The sequence below is a fragment of the Elephantulus edwardii genome, unplaced genomic scaffold, assembly GCF_000299155.1.
Source record: "Elephantulus edwardii isolate Elephantulus edwardi_28Jun2011 unplaced genomic scaffold, EleEdw1.0 scaffold00038, whole genome shotgun sequence".
In the NCBI taxonomy this organism is placed as follows: Eukaryota; Metazoa; Chordata; class Mammalia; order Macroscelidea; family Macroscelididae; genus Elephantulus; species Elephantulus edwardii.
This window is the reverse complement of record NW_006399788.1, coordinates 6,416,866-6,436,908: the sequence shown is the minus strand read 5'-3', so window position 1 is coordinate 6,436,908 and position 20,043 is coordinate 6,416,866. Positions and strand designations below refer to the sequence as shown.

At 38.0% G+C, this 20,043-nt stretch overlaps 1 protein-coding gene across 1 annotated transcript in view; it reads right to left on the bottom strand.

The window, feature by feature from the left end:
- The window catches only part of PIWIL2 (piwi-like RNA-mediated gene silencing 2), a 143,366-nt gene that overhangs the window by 51,891 nt on the left and 71,432 nt on the right, over nt 1-20,043 (bottom strand). Inside the window, exons 14-19 of the mRNA XM_006884830.1 lie at nt 15,908-16,021; nt 13,110-13,298; nt 7,163-7,264; nt 6,505-6,621; nt 3,568-3,656; nt 1,966-2,071 (exon numbers count right to left, since the gene is read on the bottom strand). Of these exons, the coding sequence (XP_006884892.1) occupies nt 1,966-2,071; nt 3,568-3,656; nt 6,505-6,621; nt 7,163-7,264; nt 13,110-13,298; nt 15,908-16,021 (717 nt within the window). The remainder of the gene's footprint in view (nt 1-1,965; nt 2,072-3,567; nt 3,657-6,504; nt 6,622-7,162; nt 7,265-13,109; nt 13,299-15,907; nt 16,022-20,043) is intronic.

Here is a 20,043-nt window from a genome sequence, read left to right as displayed (position 1 = left end):
TATTGAGTCTTCCTATCCATGAGCAAGGGATATTCTTCCACTTCTCCAGATCTCTTTTTGTTTCTTGTAGTAATGTTTTGTAATTTTCTTTGAATAGGTCCTTTGTGCTTCTGGTTATATTTACTCCCAAGTATTTAATCGTGCGATTACAAGCATCACTTTTAAAATCTCATCTTATTAGTTCTAAAATATGGCATAATGAACATTTACAGAGATTTTGGATTTCTATTCATTCATTGCTGCACTTCTCTCCTTACCCATCCCTCCCCCCCACCTCCAAGTTCGCACCTCTCTTTTAAAAGTAAAAGAAAGCAATTCTAACTTCTAAGAAGCATTATGAGAAAGATTTGTTTGCTCTCCTGGCAGTCCATGGTATATTTAATATTCTTCCTCAACACCACAGCTCAAATATATGATTCTTCTCCAACCTTTCTAATTAACCATCTTTCTTGATATGCATGTAAGGCAACTGAAAATACCTTGAGTTAAGGCACACGTTAGTCATCCAAGAAACAGCTTTGATTTGCAACATTTTAAAGAGGTTTTATGCAGCATTCCTGTTCAATGTAGTATGTCACTGGAGTTCCTGTTTTGTAATTTCAGCCAAAGTTTACTAAACAAATTGATTTTCCATTCAAGCATTCATATACAATTTCAACACTAATTGCAATATCCATTAATGTAACTGCATTTCCTTTCTGTAATTATTTCCATTCATCCTTCCATCCTAACTCAGTACACACTGTAAAAGGCAATGCAATCTTCACCTTTCTCATTTTCCTGAAATGCTTGCTCTTTAATCCAGCCATCATGTTGTTAAAAAAACCCTCAAAACCAAAACCTAAATCAATCAAACAAAAATATAAAGAGGGATATATAAAAAATAATTCCTTTTGCCCTATCCAAATTATTTACTAAGAGCATCATAAATGGTTGATTTATCCATTAAGTTTTAAGAAAATACGTGGCAAACCTGTCAACAATCAAATACTACTGAAATAATTCATAATCTATTAAAAGATGTAAAAGATAAACATATTTAAAGCCAAATATGATAACTAGTACAAAGAATTATCAACAAAGGACCCACAGACCGGAACATAAAGAAATCATTTTGGCTGAGGGATAGAGTAAAGGGAAAGTGGGAAAGGTTCCAGGGACATTATCTCTGATTAAGGTCCTAAGTAATAATGCATAGAACTATGAAAGACAAAATAAAACAATAAAAATGAAGGTGTTGGTGAAAATGAACCTTAGGGAAAAAATTCAACTTTTAAAAATACTTTAATACTTGAACAATATAAAATTATTTGCAGGATAGCACTGGAAACTTAACCCAAAATGAAATTTTATTAATAGCTATGGACTAACTACAACCTTACAAAAGTATAAAATTTCCTACTACTTAATCAAAACATAAAGGGATAACCCAGATTCCATGAAATACAAGGCACTTATCAAGGTTTCCTTTGCTAGGGCAATAATCAGTACTTTGCTTGACCATTGTTCCAGACCAGGTATCAGCTTAATGACAGCAACGTGCTAGTTCTCCATGGCTAGCATTCTTTGGAGTCTCAGGGTTAATTTACAAAGAGATATTTGTCTTGAGCTGAAATGAAAGAGTCAGCTCATAATGATAGTCATAAAATGCCAAGTAAATTCATAAGCTACTTTAATTGCTGAAATATACCCTCAACTTTCTTGATAAAGGCATGAAGATTGTGTTTGCAGGCATCGGGAAATAATTACTACTTAGCAGACCAAATTAAAGCATTTAATTCTTTGAGTTTGATATGCACGAGTAGGAGCCTGAAGGGAATAACTGAGCTGCTTGTTCTGCAATGACTGATTTTTATTCTATTAAAGAGACTTACTTTCACTTGATTTGCGACCTAATATTAAATCAAACTTTCTGTTAAAGCAGTCAGATAAATTGTGAAACTGCAGAATTATTGTTTTCCTCACCTCATAAAACTTTTTTAAGGAGCCTACCAGGCACAGCTTCAGACTATCCACAATCTCCTGATGAGGCATCTGGAATACCACTCGGGAATACCATTTTGTGAGGGTGCTAGGGAAAGGGGAGGAGGGAGGAGCAAGATAGTAAAGAAAAAAAGAGTCAGAGAGAGACATTAACAAATACGTTTAGAAGACCAAGTCTAACATCAGTTGCTTCTTTATGCATTAATTTGTTGCTAGCAATATTTAGTGAATGCATATAAATTTTATCTAACAAAATGTGATAATGCAGACAAAAGATACATTTAAGACCCATACAAAACCAAAAATATATGTACAATTTTGTGTATTTGCCACCAACTTCCTTCTAATAAAAAATTAACAATCTTTATATATTTACCTGTAGATAAGTAAGTAGTTAAATAGTAATACCACATAAAATAAATTCCATGCAGTAATTAATAGGAGTTAGTTAACATTTATTTGTGTTGATCATGGAGAAAGATTTTTTAAGTATATGATTAACAGTACTCCAACCATGTAAATATAAAGATATATAACATGTGCACACGTACATACATTCCCACACTCCCATCTATATGTTTTAACAAGGAGGCCCAGTGGTGCCAAAATTAATTAAGCACATTCTGTTACTAACCAGAAAGTTAGTGATTCAAACCCCCCAGCAGCTCCATGGGAGGAAATGTCTTTCTTGTTCATAAAGATTACAGCTAAGGAAACCATTTGGAACAGTTCTATCCCATTCTATAGAGGGAGCTCTGATGACTTAGTGCTAAGGAGTTCCACTGCCAAACAAAAGGCACATGGTTTGAATTCACCAGCTGCTCCAAGGGAGAAAAATGGGCAATCTCCTCCCAGGCAATTTCCTGTCCTGGTAAGTCTGTTCTCATAGAGTTGCTATCAGTCAAAACTGACATGATAGCACTCAATAAAATAATGTGTTAAAATATGTATAAGAAAGTATTTCTCTGTGTGTATATTGTATATGCACACATTCTCACATACATCAAACCTTTGATAGTAGTTAGTTATAAAAGAGGAATCATGAGTAACTACTGTTTCCTAAATTTCCTATTGATTATCTGTAATAAGTCTTTTGCAATTACCTTTTGCAATCACAACAAAAAGACCTCATTTCAGGGAAGATGCAGGGAGACTTATCAAGAAGACACAGCCCCCATGTGGCACAAGTTTATAACTCTAGCTGAGGAGCAAACTTATACAGGTGACAAGTTTGCTAAATAAAATGCATAAACAAGTATCATTAAGAAGACAAAAGAGGAAATAGTTTAGAACACTGTATAATCCTAAAAAAAAAAATTGCTGATTCTATAATAAGATTAAGGAACCCCTGGGGCATAGCGGAGACATACTAGTCAGCAAACCAAAGGTCAGTAGCTCAAATCCACCAATCACTCCATGAAAGAAAGATGGATAGTTTCTTTCCATAAAGATTTACTGCCTAAAAAATCTGATGGATGGTCACTGTGTGTCAAAACAGAATTGATGGCAGTAAATTTTGTTTATAGCTAGGTTAGGCATCAAAACAAGGTAACAAAACAAAATGAAACTATCCATAATACTTACAGATTGATGCTTGCAACAAAGCCAACGACTGAGCGCATGCCTCTGCTAGGGTCATGGTAAACATCCATCCCAATCACCATTAATTGTTTCTAGATTGGAAAATAAAAAATCCAGCTTTCTGTTTGTAATTATTATCTGAACTCCAAAACAATCTTAACCTTACCATTTATATAATAAACACTGGGAAATAAAAAGTATTACTACAATCACCTTGACATTTAAAATATGCTAGGAACAAAGTCACAGATACAGAGCAGGGCTTGACAAACTTTTGCTTAATGAGTCAGAAACAAATACATTAGGATATATGAGCCTACCCTCTGTCAAAGCTGCCCAATTTTATCATTATAGTGTGAAAGAAGCCACAGATAATACATAAATTAACAAGTGTGACCATGTTCTAACAAATTATATTCAAATATTATAAGCTGAATTTCATATAATTACTAGCCATTAATTTTTTTAGCAGTTAAAAATGTGGAAAACATTTTTTTAGGTGTGAACAGCTAACTTTATTCTACAAGCAATTGAGATTTCATGAGGTTTTTAAAAGAATATCTTTTTTTCTCTTCAAACTTTAAAAATATATACATTATAGAACAAACTGTGCCTGATTCTGAGAAGAATGGGAATCCGAGAACATTTAATTATGCTAATGCAAAACCTATACTTGGATCAAGAGGCCGTAGTCAGAACAGAGCAGGGTAACACTGCATGGTTCAAAACTGGGAAGGGTGTACGCCAAGGATGTGTCCTGTCTCCATACCTTTTCAACCTATATGCAGAGCAGATTATCCGGGAGCCTGGGCTCTATGAGGAGAAGTGTGGCATCAGGATTGGTGAAGATCTATTAACAATCTGCGTTATGCAGATGACACAACCCTGCTGGCTGAAACTGAGGAGGACTTCATGCACTTGCTGTGGAGGGTCAAGGACTGCAGCCTTCAGTATGGACTGAGGCTCAATGTTAAGAAGACAAAGATTCTCACCACTGGACCAATTGGTAGCATCAGGATGGATCGCGAAGAGATTGAGACTGTTCACAGCTTCAGTTTGCTCGACTCCACGGTCAACACTCTTGGCACCAGCAGTCAGGAAATAAAAAAGCATATTTGCTCGACTCCACGGTCAACACTCTTGGCACCAGCAGTCAGGAAATAAAAAAGTGTATTGCAATGGGAAAGTCTGCTGTTAGGGACCTCTCTAAAGTACTCAAGAGCAACAGTGTCTCTCTGGAGACTAAGGTGCGCCTGATACAGGCCATGGTCTTTGCAATGACTTGTTATGTATCAGAGAGTTGGACAATGACCAAGGAGGACAGAAGGAGAATTGATGCCTTTGAGCTGTGGTGCTGGAGAAGAGTATTGAATGTACCATGGACTGCCAGGAAAACAAACAGATTCATCCTGGAGAGGATTAAACCAAGCAACTCCTTGGAGGCAAGGATTCTGGGGCTTCGTCTGACATACTCTGGGCATGTTGCAAGGAGGGACAGGTCCTTGGAGAGGGACATCATGCTTGGGAGGCTGGAGGGACGGCGCAGGAGGAGAAGACCCTCTACAAGATGGATTGATTCAGTGATTGGGGTAATCGGGATGGGTGTGTCAGAGGCAGTGCAATTGGCACAGGATAGGGCAGGGTTTAGGGCTGTTGTACATAAGGTCGCTATGAGTCGCAAACGACTCGATGGCACATAACAACAACATTATAGAAAATGGAGAAGCAGAGAACACAAAAGCCACCCATAACCATCTTGATGATTAGTTTATGTTCTTTTACATTTTATGTATATATACACACAACCAGCATACATTTTTATCTGGCTGAGGTTAAACCTTATGGATTCATGTTTCTCACTCATTGCAAGTATTTACAAATTCAAAGTCCCAAAACATGAGCATTTTGACAACCAAAGAATACACTATCCTGACTCAATCATGGAAAACATTCTTATCATGTTGTTGTTAGGTACCACTGAGTCGTACAACCCATAGCAACTCAAGAACAGATGTGAACTCTGTTCTATCCTGTACGATCCTCATCATTTCTGACAGACTTGAATCCAGTGCTTCAGTCACTGTGCCAATCCATCTAAGAATCTTCCTCTCTTTTGCCTACCCTCACTTTTCCAAGCATGAAGCTCCTTGCTAAGGAATAGATTCTACTTAACAATATGCCTTCTTATGTAATTTTGGTGCTTGTGTGTGTGTGTGTGTGTGTGTGTGTGAGAGAGAGAGAGAGAGAGAGAGAAATTTGTATTTAGAATTAGCCGGCTGGACTCAGTTTAAATGATCCCAATTTTGCTGGCAACATCAAAGCACCATAGTCAGGAGCAAGTTGAACACAGGCCTTCTTCTCTCTATCAGGCCTAATCAAAGTGTTGACCTTAGCCACATCAGTGTCATAGAGCTTCTTTACAGATTGTTTAATTTGGTGCTTGTTGGCCTTGACATCCATATTGAACACAAGTGTGTTGTTATCTTCTATCTTCTTCATAGCTGACTCAGTGGTCAGGGGAAATTTGATGATGGCATAGTGGTCAAGCTTGCTTCTCCTCGGGGCGCTCTTCCAGGGGTATTTGGGCTGCCTTCAGAGTCTCAACATCTTAGGCCACCAGAAGGTGGGTGACGTGCGGATCTTCTTTTTTTTTGTGGCTGTGGATGCCCTTCAGGACTGCCTTCATGGCCTTTAATACCTTTGCTTTGGCTTCAGTTTTGGTACGGGCAGGGGCTTCCTTCTTCGCTTCTGGCGCCATCTTCGTAGAAAGGCTTCTTATATCATTCTTATAAACATGCAGTCTTATATAAAAGTGCACAAAACCAGGAAAAAATTAATTCAGATTAATGGGTAAACACTGAAAATATGACAGATAACTAGACTGGAGAAAAGCTAGGCAGGATTTTCTAGGAAACTGAATTTAATCAAGACATCACTTACCAGAGGAATATCTATTCCCCAGAGCTCTCCACCCAATTTACAGTTAATCTGAAGTAAAATTTTCTGGGCCACGCTCCTAAGCCTGGTGGGTTGACCAATGGTTCGAACGTTGATTACCTATAACCAAGTACCAAAAGCAGGGCACTATCAATGTCTTAGAAAGCATTAATTCAGAAGCAAATATTATATTATTTATTTATAAACTTAAGTTAGCAGAAAATAACATTTTGCATTAATAGCTCTAACTCTATACACACATATATCCAGAAAATCAAAACAAGACAAAAAAAGCAATCAACAAACAAAATTTCAAAAAAGATAGAATACAGAGTGAAATAAAAAACAACAACAAAACAACCAAACCTCCAGAGTTACAATCAATGACCACATTCTCCTTTCAGGAGGAAGCCCATACTCTCATGTGAACCCAGTCATGTGAAACTACCTGCAGGTTCAATCTCTGAACACACAAAACTAAAATAAAAGGAGCATTTATGAAGAGCTATCTGCTAAGCACCAATTTACTCTATTAAGTGGAACTTTATACTAGACGAGTCTACACTTAATTGGCTTCTAATAATTACTAATGTTAACATTATTTTTATCTCTCCCGGGAAGCTAAAATGTCATCTATGCCTCATGCACCAATTGTACTCACCTGAGAAGGCACTGGAGACTGCACACAACACAGTTTTTTGATGGCTCCATAGAGATCATCACGTGTGCCCATGATGATACAAACAACCATCTGTATCTTTCCCTTCAAGAGATAAATGTGTACAACAGGTAAGGCTCTGGAACTCTGTGAGGCCTTTAATGGGGTTCTGCTGTTAGATGACAGGAAGAACACTCTGTGTTGTTATGAGTGTGCCCCAGGCAGCGTCCTGGGCTGTAACCTTTTCTGGAGTCTCAGAGTGGGTTCAAAGATTCACCTTTCAACTAGTTTCCAAGTGGGACTCCAATTTTCAAGAGACAATTTTCAAGTCACAGGTCCTTTAAAGTAGACAGGGAACTTAAAGTAGTAAGGTAGACTGCCCCAGAAAAGGATTCTTAGGTCACTCTGCTCCCTCACAGCAGCCCTCCATCAGGTTTCCAAGGCTGCATTATAGTAATGGAAAGAAAACTGTCTCCTTTTTCTCCCACAGAGCCGGTGATGGATTCAAACCACCAGAGGGGTGAAGCCTTCTTTAAAGAACATAAACAGTGACTATTACACATGGACCTCACTTGATGGATTACACAGAAATAAAATTGAATACATCTGTGAAAAGAGAGTGGAAAAGCTCAATATCTACAGAACAAGTTAAAGGGCCACCTGTGCAACAGAGTATAAATTACTCACAAGTTCAAAACGAAATTGAAAATTAAAAAAAAACAAGCCAAAAGAGGAACTCGATTTTGTCCCACCTGAATTTAAAACCATTTCAAGAACAGATTTGATGCAATGAACATTAATGGATGAAGTCAAGACCAGCTGTGCGATGACATCAAGGATATTACCCACGGAAAAACCAAAAGGTACAGGAAGGAACAAAAAGTTAAAAATTCATTTCAAAAGAGACTCTCAAGTTTTTCTAGAATGGAGAAAACTCAAAGCAAAGGGGGAAACATTAAGTAAGAAAGCTGATCAAAAGATGTCAAAGGGCAGTTCAAGAAAACAAAGTATTAAACTGTACAAACACCTGTAGTTAGAAAACCAAAAGGGAAGAACACACTGGACATTTCTCAGCTGGAAGAGGCAAATAAATTCAAGCTTCGAGATGTAACACTGAAGGATTTATATGGGCAAATCCTGGATGATGCAGGGCATCAAGAGAAGATGGAAGGGGTGCTCTAGTGGCCAACTGGCAAGTAGCTGTGCTGCAATCCCGAAGGCACGTAGATCAAAATCCAGCAGCTGTTCCACAGAAGAAGATGGTTAATTTCCTCTCATGAGATTAACTGTCTCTGAAAGCCCATCAGAGAGTCAGCTATAGGTCAGTTCTAACTCTACAGCAGTACTCAACAACAAACCAAATCCATTCATTCCAACTCACAGTGACCCTCCATTGCAATACTGAGGTTGTAAATCTTTCTCCCTCCAAGCAGCTGCTATCTCTGAACTTCTGACCTGTCAGGTATTAGCACAACATAATGCTTTATTGGACCAGAGTTCTTTACCCATATATAAGGGGGTGGAGTGGGAAGTGTTTAAAAAATATGATGAAAGGAATATACACAATCACTGTACTATAAATAATTGATCATTTCAACACCTGAACCATTTCAGTAAACAGTACATGAATGAGAGAGAACTAATAGTAGTAAGGAAAATGTCCAACCTGCACTGATGACACTGGCAAAAAATAAAACACAAAGAATCGACAGAATACCAAGTAAGGTTTCAGAATACTAACTGCAGGGTTTCAGCAAACAGATGCAGCCCGGCTTATTAATTTAAGAAATTTAGCTACCTGGCCAACTGTCTGGGAAAGAGTCATATTTACTCCCATTCAAAAACAAGTTATCCAACAGAATGTAGAAATTATAAAAAACACAATTTAAATCACTTGAAAGTAAAATATTGATGACTATTAAAAACTGATCAGAACATAACAAATCAGACAAAAACTGAAGCTGGATTCAGAAGACGTCATGGCACCAAGACTATCAATGCTGCTGTCAGATAGATCTTGGCTAAAAGTAAACAATCTAACAGATACTTACTTGTGTTTTACTGACTATGCAAAGGCATTTGATTGTTGGATAATAAATCATGGATAACAGTAAGAATGGGAATAAATCCCAGGATATTTAATTGTGTTCATGTAAAACATTTACATAGACCAAGAAGCAACTGTCTGGGTTTAATAATCAAGAACAGCACGTGTTAGAGTTGTATTTTTTCACCAGAACTAACTATTCAGTTAGTATGCTGTGCAAATAATCTGGAAAGCTGGATGACCTACAGAATTTCTTCAACACCCTACAGTATAAAAGGACCCCACTTTGCTTGCAGAAAGTGAAGAAGACTTGACACAAAGAAGAAAAATAAAATCAAAGACTACAGCCTTCAGTATGGATTACAGCTCAATATTAAGAAAATAAAAATCTTTATAACTGGAATAATAGCAACACCAAGATAAATAGAGAAAAGACTGAAGTTGTCGATTATTTCATTTTCCTTGGAGCCACAATCAATACCCATGGTGGCAATAGTCAAGAGGCCAAAAGACATTGCACTGGGAAAATCGTCTGTGAAGAACCTCTTTTAATTGCTAAGTGGCAAGGAAGTCAGAAGACTAAAGTGTACCTGGCCCAAGTCTGGTATTTTCAACTGCTCCCTATACATCTGAAAGTTGGGCAATGAATAAGGAATGTCCATAAGGAAGAGATGATGTCCTTGAATTGTGGTGTTGATGAAGAGTAATGAATATACCAAGGACTGTCAAAAGAACAAATAAATCTGTTCTGGAGGAAATGCAACTGGTCTCGTCAGAGGCAAGGATAGTGACAACACATTTCAGGCATGTTGTCAGGAGGGGGCAGTCCTTGGAAAAAGATGACATGCAAAGGAATGTTGAGGATCAGTCAAAGAGAGGAAGTCCCTCAATGAGACTGATACAGTGAATACAACAATGGACTTAATCATGGTCGAGATTATGTGGATGGCACAAAAAGCAGTATGGTTTCAATTAGTTGTTCACAGCGTTGCTATGAGCTGCAGTCAATCCAAAGGCATCTAACAACACTTTTGAAAAAAATCTATTTGGAATTACCTGACTTGTAGTCCCACCTAGTAAAAGTCACAGGAATTACACCAGTACTTTCTTTTTATCTCCTCTCAGTCTACTCTACTCAATTGTTACTTCTCTAGCCTATTTAAACATCTACGTTTCTGGTCCCTGACAAAAGAAACAAAACAAAATGCCCTAAAGAGAACAGAGATAAGATGATCAATATGAGGTAGGTCTGGGAAGCATTATGTATATAAAAGTCATGTCCATGCCATATGAAAACTGTAGGCTGTTCGTTCTCATAAACACAATATAAAAACTTTTGAAATGAGGGAAGTGGTAGTTTACTTTGAAAGTAGAACAGTTTGTCAATAATAAGGTCCAGGATGAGGCTATTGCAGAGTATGCTAGGTAGGGATGTCAGGAGATAAAAAGGCATATAAGAGAGAACACAAGTATGCAGCTACAAATGATAAACTAAGAAAACAGTAATTAAAAAAGAGAAGGAAAAAAGCAGCCATCAATATGGATTGAGGCTCAACGGCAAGAAGACAAAGACTCTCACCACTGGACCAACTAGCAGCATCAGGATGGATGGTTAAGAGACTGAGACTGCTCACAGCTTTAATCTGCTGGACTCCACAATCAACACTCTTGGCACCAGCAGCCAGGAAATGAAAAGACGTATTGTGATGGGGAAGTCTGCTGTTAGGGACCTCTCTAAAGTACTGAAGAGCAACGGTGTCTCTCTGGAGACTAAGGTGAGTCTGAGACAAGCCATGGTATTTGCAATCACTTGATATGCATCAGAGAGCTGGACAATGACTAAGGAGGATAGAAGGAGAATTGATGCCTTTGAGCTTTGGTGCTGGAGAAGAGTATTGAGGGTACCACGGACTGCTAGGAAAACAAACAGATTCACCCTGGAGAGGGTTAAACTGGGCTGTTCCTTGGAGGCAAGGATTCTGATGTACTCTGGTTACGCTGTAAGGAGAGACCGGTCCTTGGAGAAAGACATCATGCTTGGGAGGGTGGAGAGCAGGCGCAGGAGGGGGAAGGCCATCTAGGAGATGGATTGATTTGGTGACTGGGGTAATCGGGATGAGTGTGTCAGAGACAATGAGATTGGCACAGGACAGAACAGAGTTTAGGGCTGTTGTACATAGGGTCACTATGAATTGCAAGCGACTCAAGGGCACGTAACAACAACAACATATTCTCCAGAACCAGTTATCAATGCAAGAATCACTTTCAAGATTGTTGTTTTTGTTTCTTTTATTACCTTCTTCCTCTATCTTATTTATAAACAAAACAGAACTAAAAGCCCTAAGAATCGAAAGTACTATGATGTTTGTGTTTTCTGATTGGTGACCAGAACTGACAGTCTATCTGCCAAGTGTAGCACCAGAGCAATTTAAATCTTGAGTCAGACCAGACTGTGACAGCTCAGTACTGAACTATGTAAGATGGCACCTGGCCCAAGCAGTTGCTTTCTGAGCACAACATGTTCTATAGATAATGAACTAAGTAAGGTTAAGTAAGTTATTCGTCCAGCCAATACATGAGTCAAACAGGACTAATGTGAGCGAGAATGCTAACATTAAATGGGAAGAGCAAAATCAAAGGAAATAGACTGCTCTCAGTTCAATTTTTCAAGACTAAATGAATAAAACAGGGTTCTGGAGATCAGCAATAGTGGAATGACAGATTAAAACAAGAGAACTTAAAATCAAAAGTAATGTAGAACAGGCTTCTTATAAATTTACACTAATCAACTGACAACCAGGAGAGAACAAAACAGATGACTAGGACATTCTAAGAATCAAATTCCTATGCACATCCAAAAACCTCTCCAACAGGGTAAAAAGAAAAGCCACAGACTGGAAAAAATTATTTGGTAATGCCATATCAGATAAGGGACTAATACCTAAAATTCATAGAATATTTCAACACCTCAACAGGATAAAGGTAAACAACCCAATCACAAAATAGGCACAGGATATGAACAGACACTTCACCAAAGACAACATTCAGATGGCAAACAGAGGAAGAAACGTTCAAAATCCCAGCTCTCAGAGAGATGTAAATAAAAACAACTATGAGGTATCATCTCACCCCAGCAATAACAGCCAAGTTCAATACAACAGCAAACAGCAAGTGCTGGCAAGGTTGTGGAGAGATTGGAATCCTTATTCACTGCTGGTGGGAGTATAAAATGGTGCAACCACTATGGAAGGCAGTTTGGTGCTTTCTCAAAAAGTTGGAAAGAGAAATCCCATTTGACCCAGGAATGCCACTACTAGGAATATACCCTAAAGAAACCATAACCAACATCCAAACAGATATATGCATACCCATGTTTACTGCTGCATTATTTACAATAGCAAAGAGATGCAAGCAATGAAAGTGCCCATAAAATGGATAGAAAAATTATGGTATATTCATATAAGGAAATACTATGTAGCAATGAAAAACAATGAGCTCATAAAACATTACACAACATGAGTGACCGGGAGGAGATTATGCTGAAACATCTCACAGAAGGACAAATACTGCATAGCACCACTATTATAAAGCAAATCTGACATGGGGAGCCAGGAGGAGACTAGGATAAGAGTGGAGAGATAATGAACAGATGAAGGAAAGAACTGTGTAAAAGGAATATATTATGCATTACATGTACAACGCCCAGAATAAGAGGTACATTACAAAGAGTACTGAGGGGAGAGAGGAGGGAGCTGTTAACAATGAATGAATATTAAAAAAAAAATAAAGTGAACGAGGAGAGGGGGCAGGAAGGGAGAGTAGGGTAGAATGTTCAATAAATGAAAATCTAACTTTTCTTTAAACTTCTGTTAAAATCACAATTTACTCAAATCAATTTATTACCTCAACTCCCAGCATGGACTGAATGGTTCTTACGTAAGTTTCTACTCGATCATCTTTAAGTTCAACCCAGGCCGGTGGGCTCATTCGCATACCAATTGGGCCAGCTATCTTCTCTAACATGTTAACCAGCTCTCGAGCCTGATCCATTGCTCTCTTTGGGTAAAACAGTGCCCAGAAATGCATGGGGATCTAGAAACAATCATAAGACATTTTAGTACTTCCCACAACTTAATCTGAACTCTTCGTTTAGGCATTTTCATTGAGAATTACTTTCCACTCCTTTCACCTTATTCAATTCCTATTCAGCCACACAACTCATTGATGCTGAGTTAGAACTCACTCACAGCTGACCCTTCAGAGAGTTTATAAGGATATAAATAAAGCACAAGTAGTGATTGCCCAGCATTCTCCCAAGGAGTCTGAATCACTGGTAGATTCAAACTGCCACAGAAGAGCGACCTTTGGGTTAGTAATGTTAACTCCCTATTAACTGTGCCACCAAAACTCCCTCCAAATCATATTACTAATATAAATATGTGTGATAAATAAATTACATCACTTTGTCACAGTGGAATACTGTATATAACAATGAGAATAAAGGTGTACACGCAAACTTTACCCCCTTAAGGGTTTCACCCACACAAGGCTTAAAGAAAGAAGTCAAATATAGAAGAATACATACCCTAAGACTCTGTTGACACATAGAGTACAAAAATAGTTAAAACTAACCTATGCTGGCCAATGAAATCAATTAGCAATTATCCGTGGTGTGAGTGAGTAAGAAATAAATAGTGATTGGGAGCATGAAGTGGGGCTTCTTAAACCTTGGCACTGATTAACCAGACCTGGTTAGCCTGTAAAAAATCATTAACTCTTCTCAAAACTGCACTGCCGCTGAGTCAGAAATGACTCAAAGATGACTCTCCAGTGGGTTTTCTGAGGCTGTAAACTGCACAGGAGATTGCTCATCATTCTCCCATGGAGCTACAAGTGGATTAGAACCGTCAGAGGGTAGCACCTGTGGATTAGCAGCAAAACTCCCTGCAGATTAGGCCATTTCATGAAGCTATCTTTTTTTTACTTGTACTTTTATGTTTATTTCAATAGAAAGTTTTAAAAACGGGTATGTGAAAGAAGGAATCCTTGTGAATCAGCTCTCAGTGTGGTTTGGCATCTGAGCTCAGGGCCCCACAGACAATGTCTGCTTCCAGTGGCAACTGGAAAGGCAAAGTGAGCAAGGACACGTGTAGTGGGTTTCCAGGACACCCTGGCACCGGCTCAATGTCTCTGCCTGTCCTGGGAGCACACGGTACTCTTGGGACCTGAGCCACATTGTGGGGTACTGCGGGATCTGGCTGATGCCTCCAGGACCTCCGAATGAACTTCTTTACAACTTGTTTGACTGGAGCCTGTTAGCCTTGATATCTATAATGAACACAAGTGTTTTATCTTTTGTCTTCCTCATGGCTGATTCAGTGGTCAGGGAAAACTTAAAATGATGGCATAGTGGTCAAGCTTGTTTCTCCTGAGAGCGCTCTCCCGGAAGTATTTGGGTTGCCTTTGAGTCTCAGCATGCATCTTAGGCTGCTGGAAGGTGGGTGTTTTTTGTAGCTTTGGATGCCCTTCAGGACTGCCTACCTGGCCTTTAATGTCTTTGCTTTGACTTGAGTTTGGGGAGGGGCAGTGGCTTCCTTTTCATTTTTGGTGCCATCTTCTGCTCTTTAAACTTTCACTCAAATAACAGTAAAAGGAAAAAAATGGGTATTGTATTTTATATATGGTAATAAAGATGAAAATGACAAAAATATTTACAATTCATATATATATATATATACAAAATTTTGATATTTGATAGAGACAGCTAACATACCAACTGAGGGGACAGGATATTTTTTTAGCATCTTTATACTTTTCCTGGATAAAAATGCCCTCTAGGAGTGGTGACTAAGGGCATGCTTGTCTGTGTCCTGTTAGCAAGAGAAATGCTTCCAGTTTCTCTCCACTGAGAAGATTGGTGGCAGCTGGTTTTGTGTATATAACCTTAACTATGTTCAGGAATCTCCGTTTTATTCCTATTTATTACTGACAGTTTTTATCAGGAATGGATACTAGATTTCATCAAATGCCTAACTCCCTTTTCTTCTTGGGCTGTTATGATCATGTAGTTCTTTTATTTATGTAGTAAACTATGACCATTAGTCTCCCACTACTCTGGAACTGAACTCAAAAGTCTGTCCAACAATAGATACGCTTGTAAGGTGATCACCACCAGAACAATCAATCACATGACATCAAAAGGATAGCATCTGCTCAGAGGTAAAGCTCAGATGGTAGGAGAGGAGGAGGAACAGAAATAGCAAACACAGAAAGGAAAGAGGAAGAATGTTATTCATTCTAGTACATCAAGAAGATTCCAATCAATGTTACAAACAAAACAAAATGTGTATGATCTGTTGAACACAAAGTCAATTTGCTCTGTAAAATTTCACTCAGACCACAATAAAAAGTTTTGAAAAAAAATCACCACCCACCAAAAACCTACATGGGAAAAGGGGAAAGGAGGAGGAAGAGAGAAAGGACAGAGGAGACCACTTCCCTTTTCTAATTATGAGTTCAGGCAAAGGGCTTATCTTTAACAATTCATCAACTCCCCCTATCAGAAGGACCCTATTTTGTAGATAATTCAACCTGGGAATTCAGTTACTTTCACTCAGAAGAGGACAATATCATTCCTGCTTCCTCATTTCCACACTTTTGAATATACTGATCCTATACGTACCACTTGAAATAACACTTACAGTCAAGATGGAAAGGTCTCTGGTTATTTCCTTAACCCAATTGAGTTCCTGAGAGGTAGTAAACGAAGTATTTCTTAAATTAATTCTTTCCACTGGCAGAACACGTCCTTCAATCTAAACAGAAAACAAAGCTATGATATGAGCCATCTACATATAATCAAAGTACGTGATTTTATTATATACAATAAAATTATTAACTGTAATTGCCTCAGAAAAACACTAATCATTATCTTCTCTGACACTCATTCAATTTCACCATATAAATTTGTCCCTGTTACAATATTAGAGAACAGTAGAAAAATGAAACTGCTAGTAGTGAAAGCCCAGGTCAATAAGAACCTGAACATACATAGTTAAAATTTTCATAGGCACTTCTCTTTTGTTATTGAAGCTTCCAACATAGTTATCTCAAGATGAGAATAAGGAAACATTGCCTCTTTTTAAATAGTGAAAAATGTTTGTTAGGTTTTTTTATTAAAAAAAACCCAACTCTAATCTCGAAGTCAATAGGAAAATCATCTTTGAAAAAAACACTTTAAGGGGAAAAAAACCAGAAGAAAATAAAAGGCAAATATTCTTAATAAGAAGGCTCTCTAGTGATCTAGAGGCAAGAAGCTGAGCTGCAATCCTGAAGGCATGTGTTTCAAGGCCATCAGCTGCTCTACAGGAGAAAGATGGGCAATCTCCTCCCATGCAGTGAACTACTTCTGAAAACCTGTCAAAGGGTCAGCAATTGGTTGGTTCCAGTTCTATGGTACAAGAACAACATTCTTATTAAAATTGAATATAGACTATTATATCAGTTAAAATTGAAAAGCTGAAGAGAAAAAGGCTTAACTATAATGCATGAACAAATTAAATAAATAATAAAAAATCAATTTGATCTAAACACCCAGTAAGAAGATAATCAAGTTGATGACACACTGCTTTGATGGACTGTTTTCTTACTGTTAAACTAACTAAATGTAGTTTGATCCTATCTTTGCAAACTAGAACAGTAACATATTCATTATAAAAAGAGAACAGTCCAAAATCAGTAGTGATTATCTGTGGGAGAAGTCAATTTTTTTAATAATTTCCATTGTTTTCTTTTTTAAAAATAACATTTACCTACACTAAAAAATCCTTAAATAAATTTCATATTATAAATAACAAAATTCATTATGAAACCCTATGAACCTGGAGAGAGGATGAAAGGCACCCAAGCGTCAAGGACTCTCCTTCATAGGGTCACTATGAGTCGCCTGCGACTGGACGGCACTTAACGATAGCATGAACACACAGAGAGAGATCGGCTGCCCCAGTGGACAGAAAGCAATGCTACCAAGCCAAAGGTGGGTGACTTTAATCCGCAGCCCTCAGGCCTGTTTTTCATTTTTTTTGTTCAAACATTCCTCTAGGTCGTATAGCCCTGATGTACAAGTTGCTGTACCGAGGTCACTTGTGGTTGTTGTGAGGCTGAACACTGTGACAATGATGTGTCAAATGCGTTAATGGTTGGCTACCCAATGCGGATAGAGTGGGGTGGAGCTCCCCAATTGAAACAAGCTTGGAAGGAGGAGTGGCATCCACTTCCATACTATCTTGCCTCCGGAAACCCTATGAACCTGGAGAGAGGATGAGAGACACCCAAGCGTTGAGGACTCTCCTTCATCGGGTCGCTATGAGTCGCCTGCTACTTGACAGCACTTAACATAAAGAAATCATATTTTTTCATCTTTTCTTCATGAAAGAAAAAAAATTTAACCTTTCTAGAAGGTAATATGTAATTAAAATATTAATATATGCGGATTTAATGTTACATCTATAAATCTGTGCTAAGGAAACAGTGCTATGTGCAAAGATTTAAACAGTGCTATGTGCAAAGATTTAACTTTAAGGATGTTTACTGCTTCATAATTTACATTAGGGAAATATTCAATTAAATTTAAATATGTATGAATTAATAGTAAAATGAAGTATCAAGAATAATCATTTTTAAAATAAAAGTTTTCTTTTATAATGGTTTACTTACAAAATTAATGTACACTTTTTCACAGTGGATCTTTCTCATTTCCTTTACCCTCCTCTCCTTCCACCCATTAAATTGTACAACCCTGTGACTACCCTCCAGCCTGTCCTCACCCGTCTGCACCTTCCCTTTCCCCCCTCCATGGATCCTCATACTCATTCTACAGTAATAGACTTATACAGTATTTGTCCTTATGGGTCTGAGTTAGTCCACTTAGGATAATGCTCTCCAATTCCTCCCAAGTACTGATTTACAAAGTCATTGCTCTTCTTTTCTGTCTAGTATTCCATCATGTGAACATATCATAATTTCTCAATCCGTCTGATTATGGTTGGACATTTGGGCTGTTTCCGTGTTCTTGTGATGGTGAACCATACTGCTATGAACACTGGTGTACAAGTCTCCGTTTGTGACTCAGTTCTCATTTTCTTGGGGTATATTCCAAGCAATGGAATAGCTGGATCATATGGAATTTCTATGTTCAGCTTTCTCAGGAGGGCCAAACTGCCTTCCAGAGTGGTTGTACCAGTTTACAATCCCATTGACAGCATATGTGAGTTCTTATCTCGCCACATCCTCTCCAACATTACTTGCTGTCCTGTCAAAACTTTGCCATTGCTGCTGAGATGAGATGATTACCTCACTGTGGTTTTGATTTGCATCTCTCTTATTTCCAGTGATTTTGAGCATTTCTTCATGTGTCTGTTGGCCATTCGAGGATCTTCCTCTGTGAAAATTCCAAGTCTTTTACCCATTTTGTAATTGCATTATCAGTCTTTTTCTTGTGGAGTCCCTGTAGGATTCTGTACTTTGAATACGAGACCTTTGCTTGAAATGGTATCGCCAAATATTTTTTCCCAATTAAGTTTTCTTTTCACTCTGTTGAAAAATGTTTTTGATGTGCACAGGGATTTAGCTTTTAGAATGTCCCAATTCATCAATTCAATCCTCTCTAGATAATGCATTTCTGGGTGTATCTGGCAGTCTCTTTATACCATTGTCTAGGCCATCTAAGCTTGCCCCAGTTTGTCTCTGATGAACTTTATGGTTTGGTGCTTGACTCCCAGATCTCTGATCCACCTTGAGTTGATGTGTATTGCGTACTGTGTGAGATATGGATCCTGTTTCAGCTTTCTGCAGGTTGCAGTCCACTTTTGCCAGACCTATTTGTTGAAGAGGTTGTCATTTCCCCATATGATAGGTTTTATTTCCTTGTCGAATATCATTGACCACAGATAGATGGGTCCATTTCTGGGTTCTCAAGGTATAATCTTTTAAAAACATTAAATCACATGGGAAAAGATATCGAGGTGGGAATAACCATATATATAATACGAGTGTCTGAAAAAGACTGCAAGGATAAATACTAAAATTTTAACAGTGGTTATTTTATTGTGGCAAGATTATGAAGAAACATTATTTGACCCATATTTTCTATATATACAGGAAGATTTAATAACATGAAAACATGTTCATGAGAAGTTATGTGAAAAAGAAGATGCAAAACCATATATACACAAAATAATAAAAAATTTCTTAGAAAAATATTCTCACAGAACATTTAAGGGAAAATAAATATGGTGAAAATATAATTTTGAATAATATTATCTTACAAAAATCCATGAACTCCATTACCTTTCACTCACTCACTGCCATTCAGTCAGAACCAACTCATAGCTGATCCCCCAGTGGGTTTTCGGAAGCTTTAAGTCTAACCAGAGATAGCCCATCTTTCTCCTGTGGAGCCAGCTGCTGGTGGAGTCAAGCTGCCAGGGAGGTGCTGCCTTGGGTCAGAAATGTAACTTCCTTTGGATAACACAATTATAATTTTTATTTCCTTCCTTGTATTTTCTAAGATTTCTAAGTTTTACTTACTGACTGACTATACACTGCTTTAATAATCAGAAAAAAACATTATTTTTAACAACAAGTCAATTTATAGTGCAAGAGAATAATAAAAAAGTTAGAATTCAGCGAGCTCTGGTGGCCTAATGGCAGGAAACTGCACTGCAATCCCAGAGGTACGCGCTTCAAATCCACCAGATGCTCTGCTGAAGAAGGAGGAACAATTGCCTCCTGTACCTGTCAGATCCAATTTGACGGTGCACACATAAAATAAATAAAT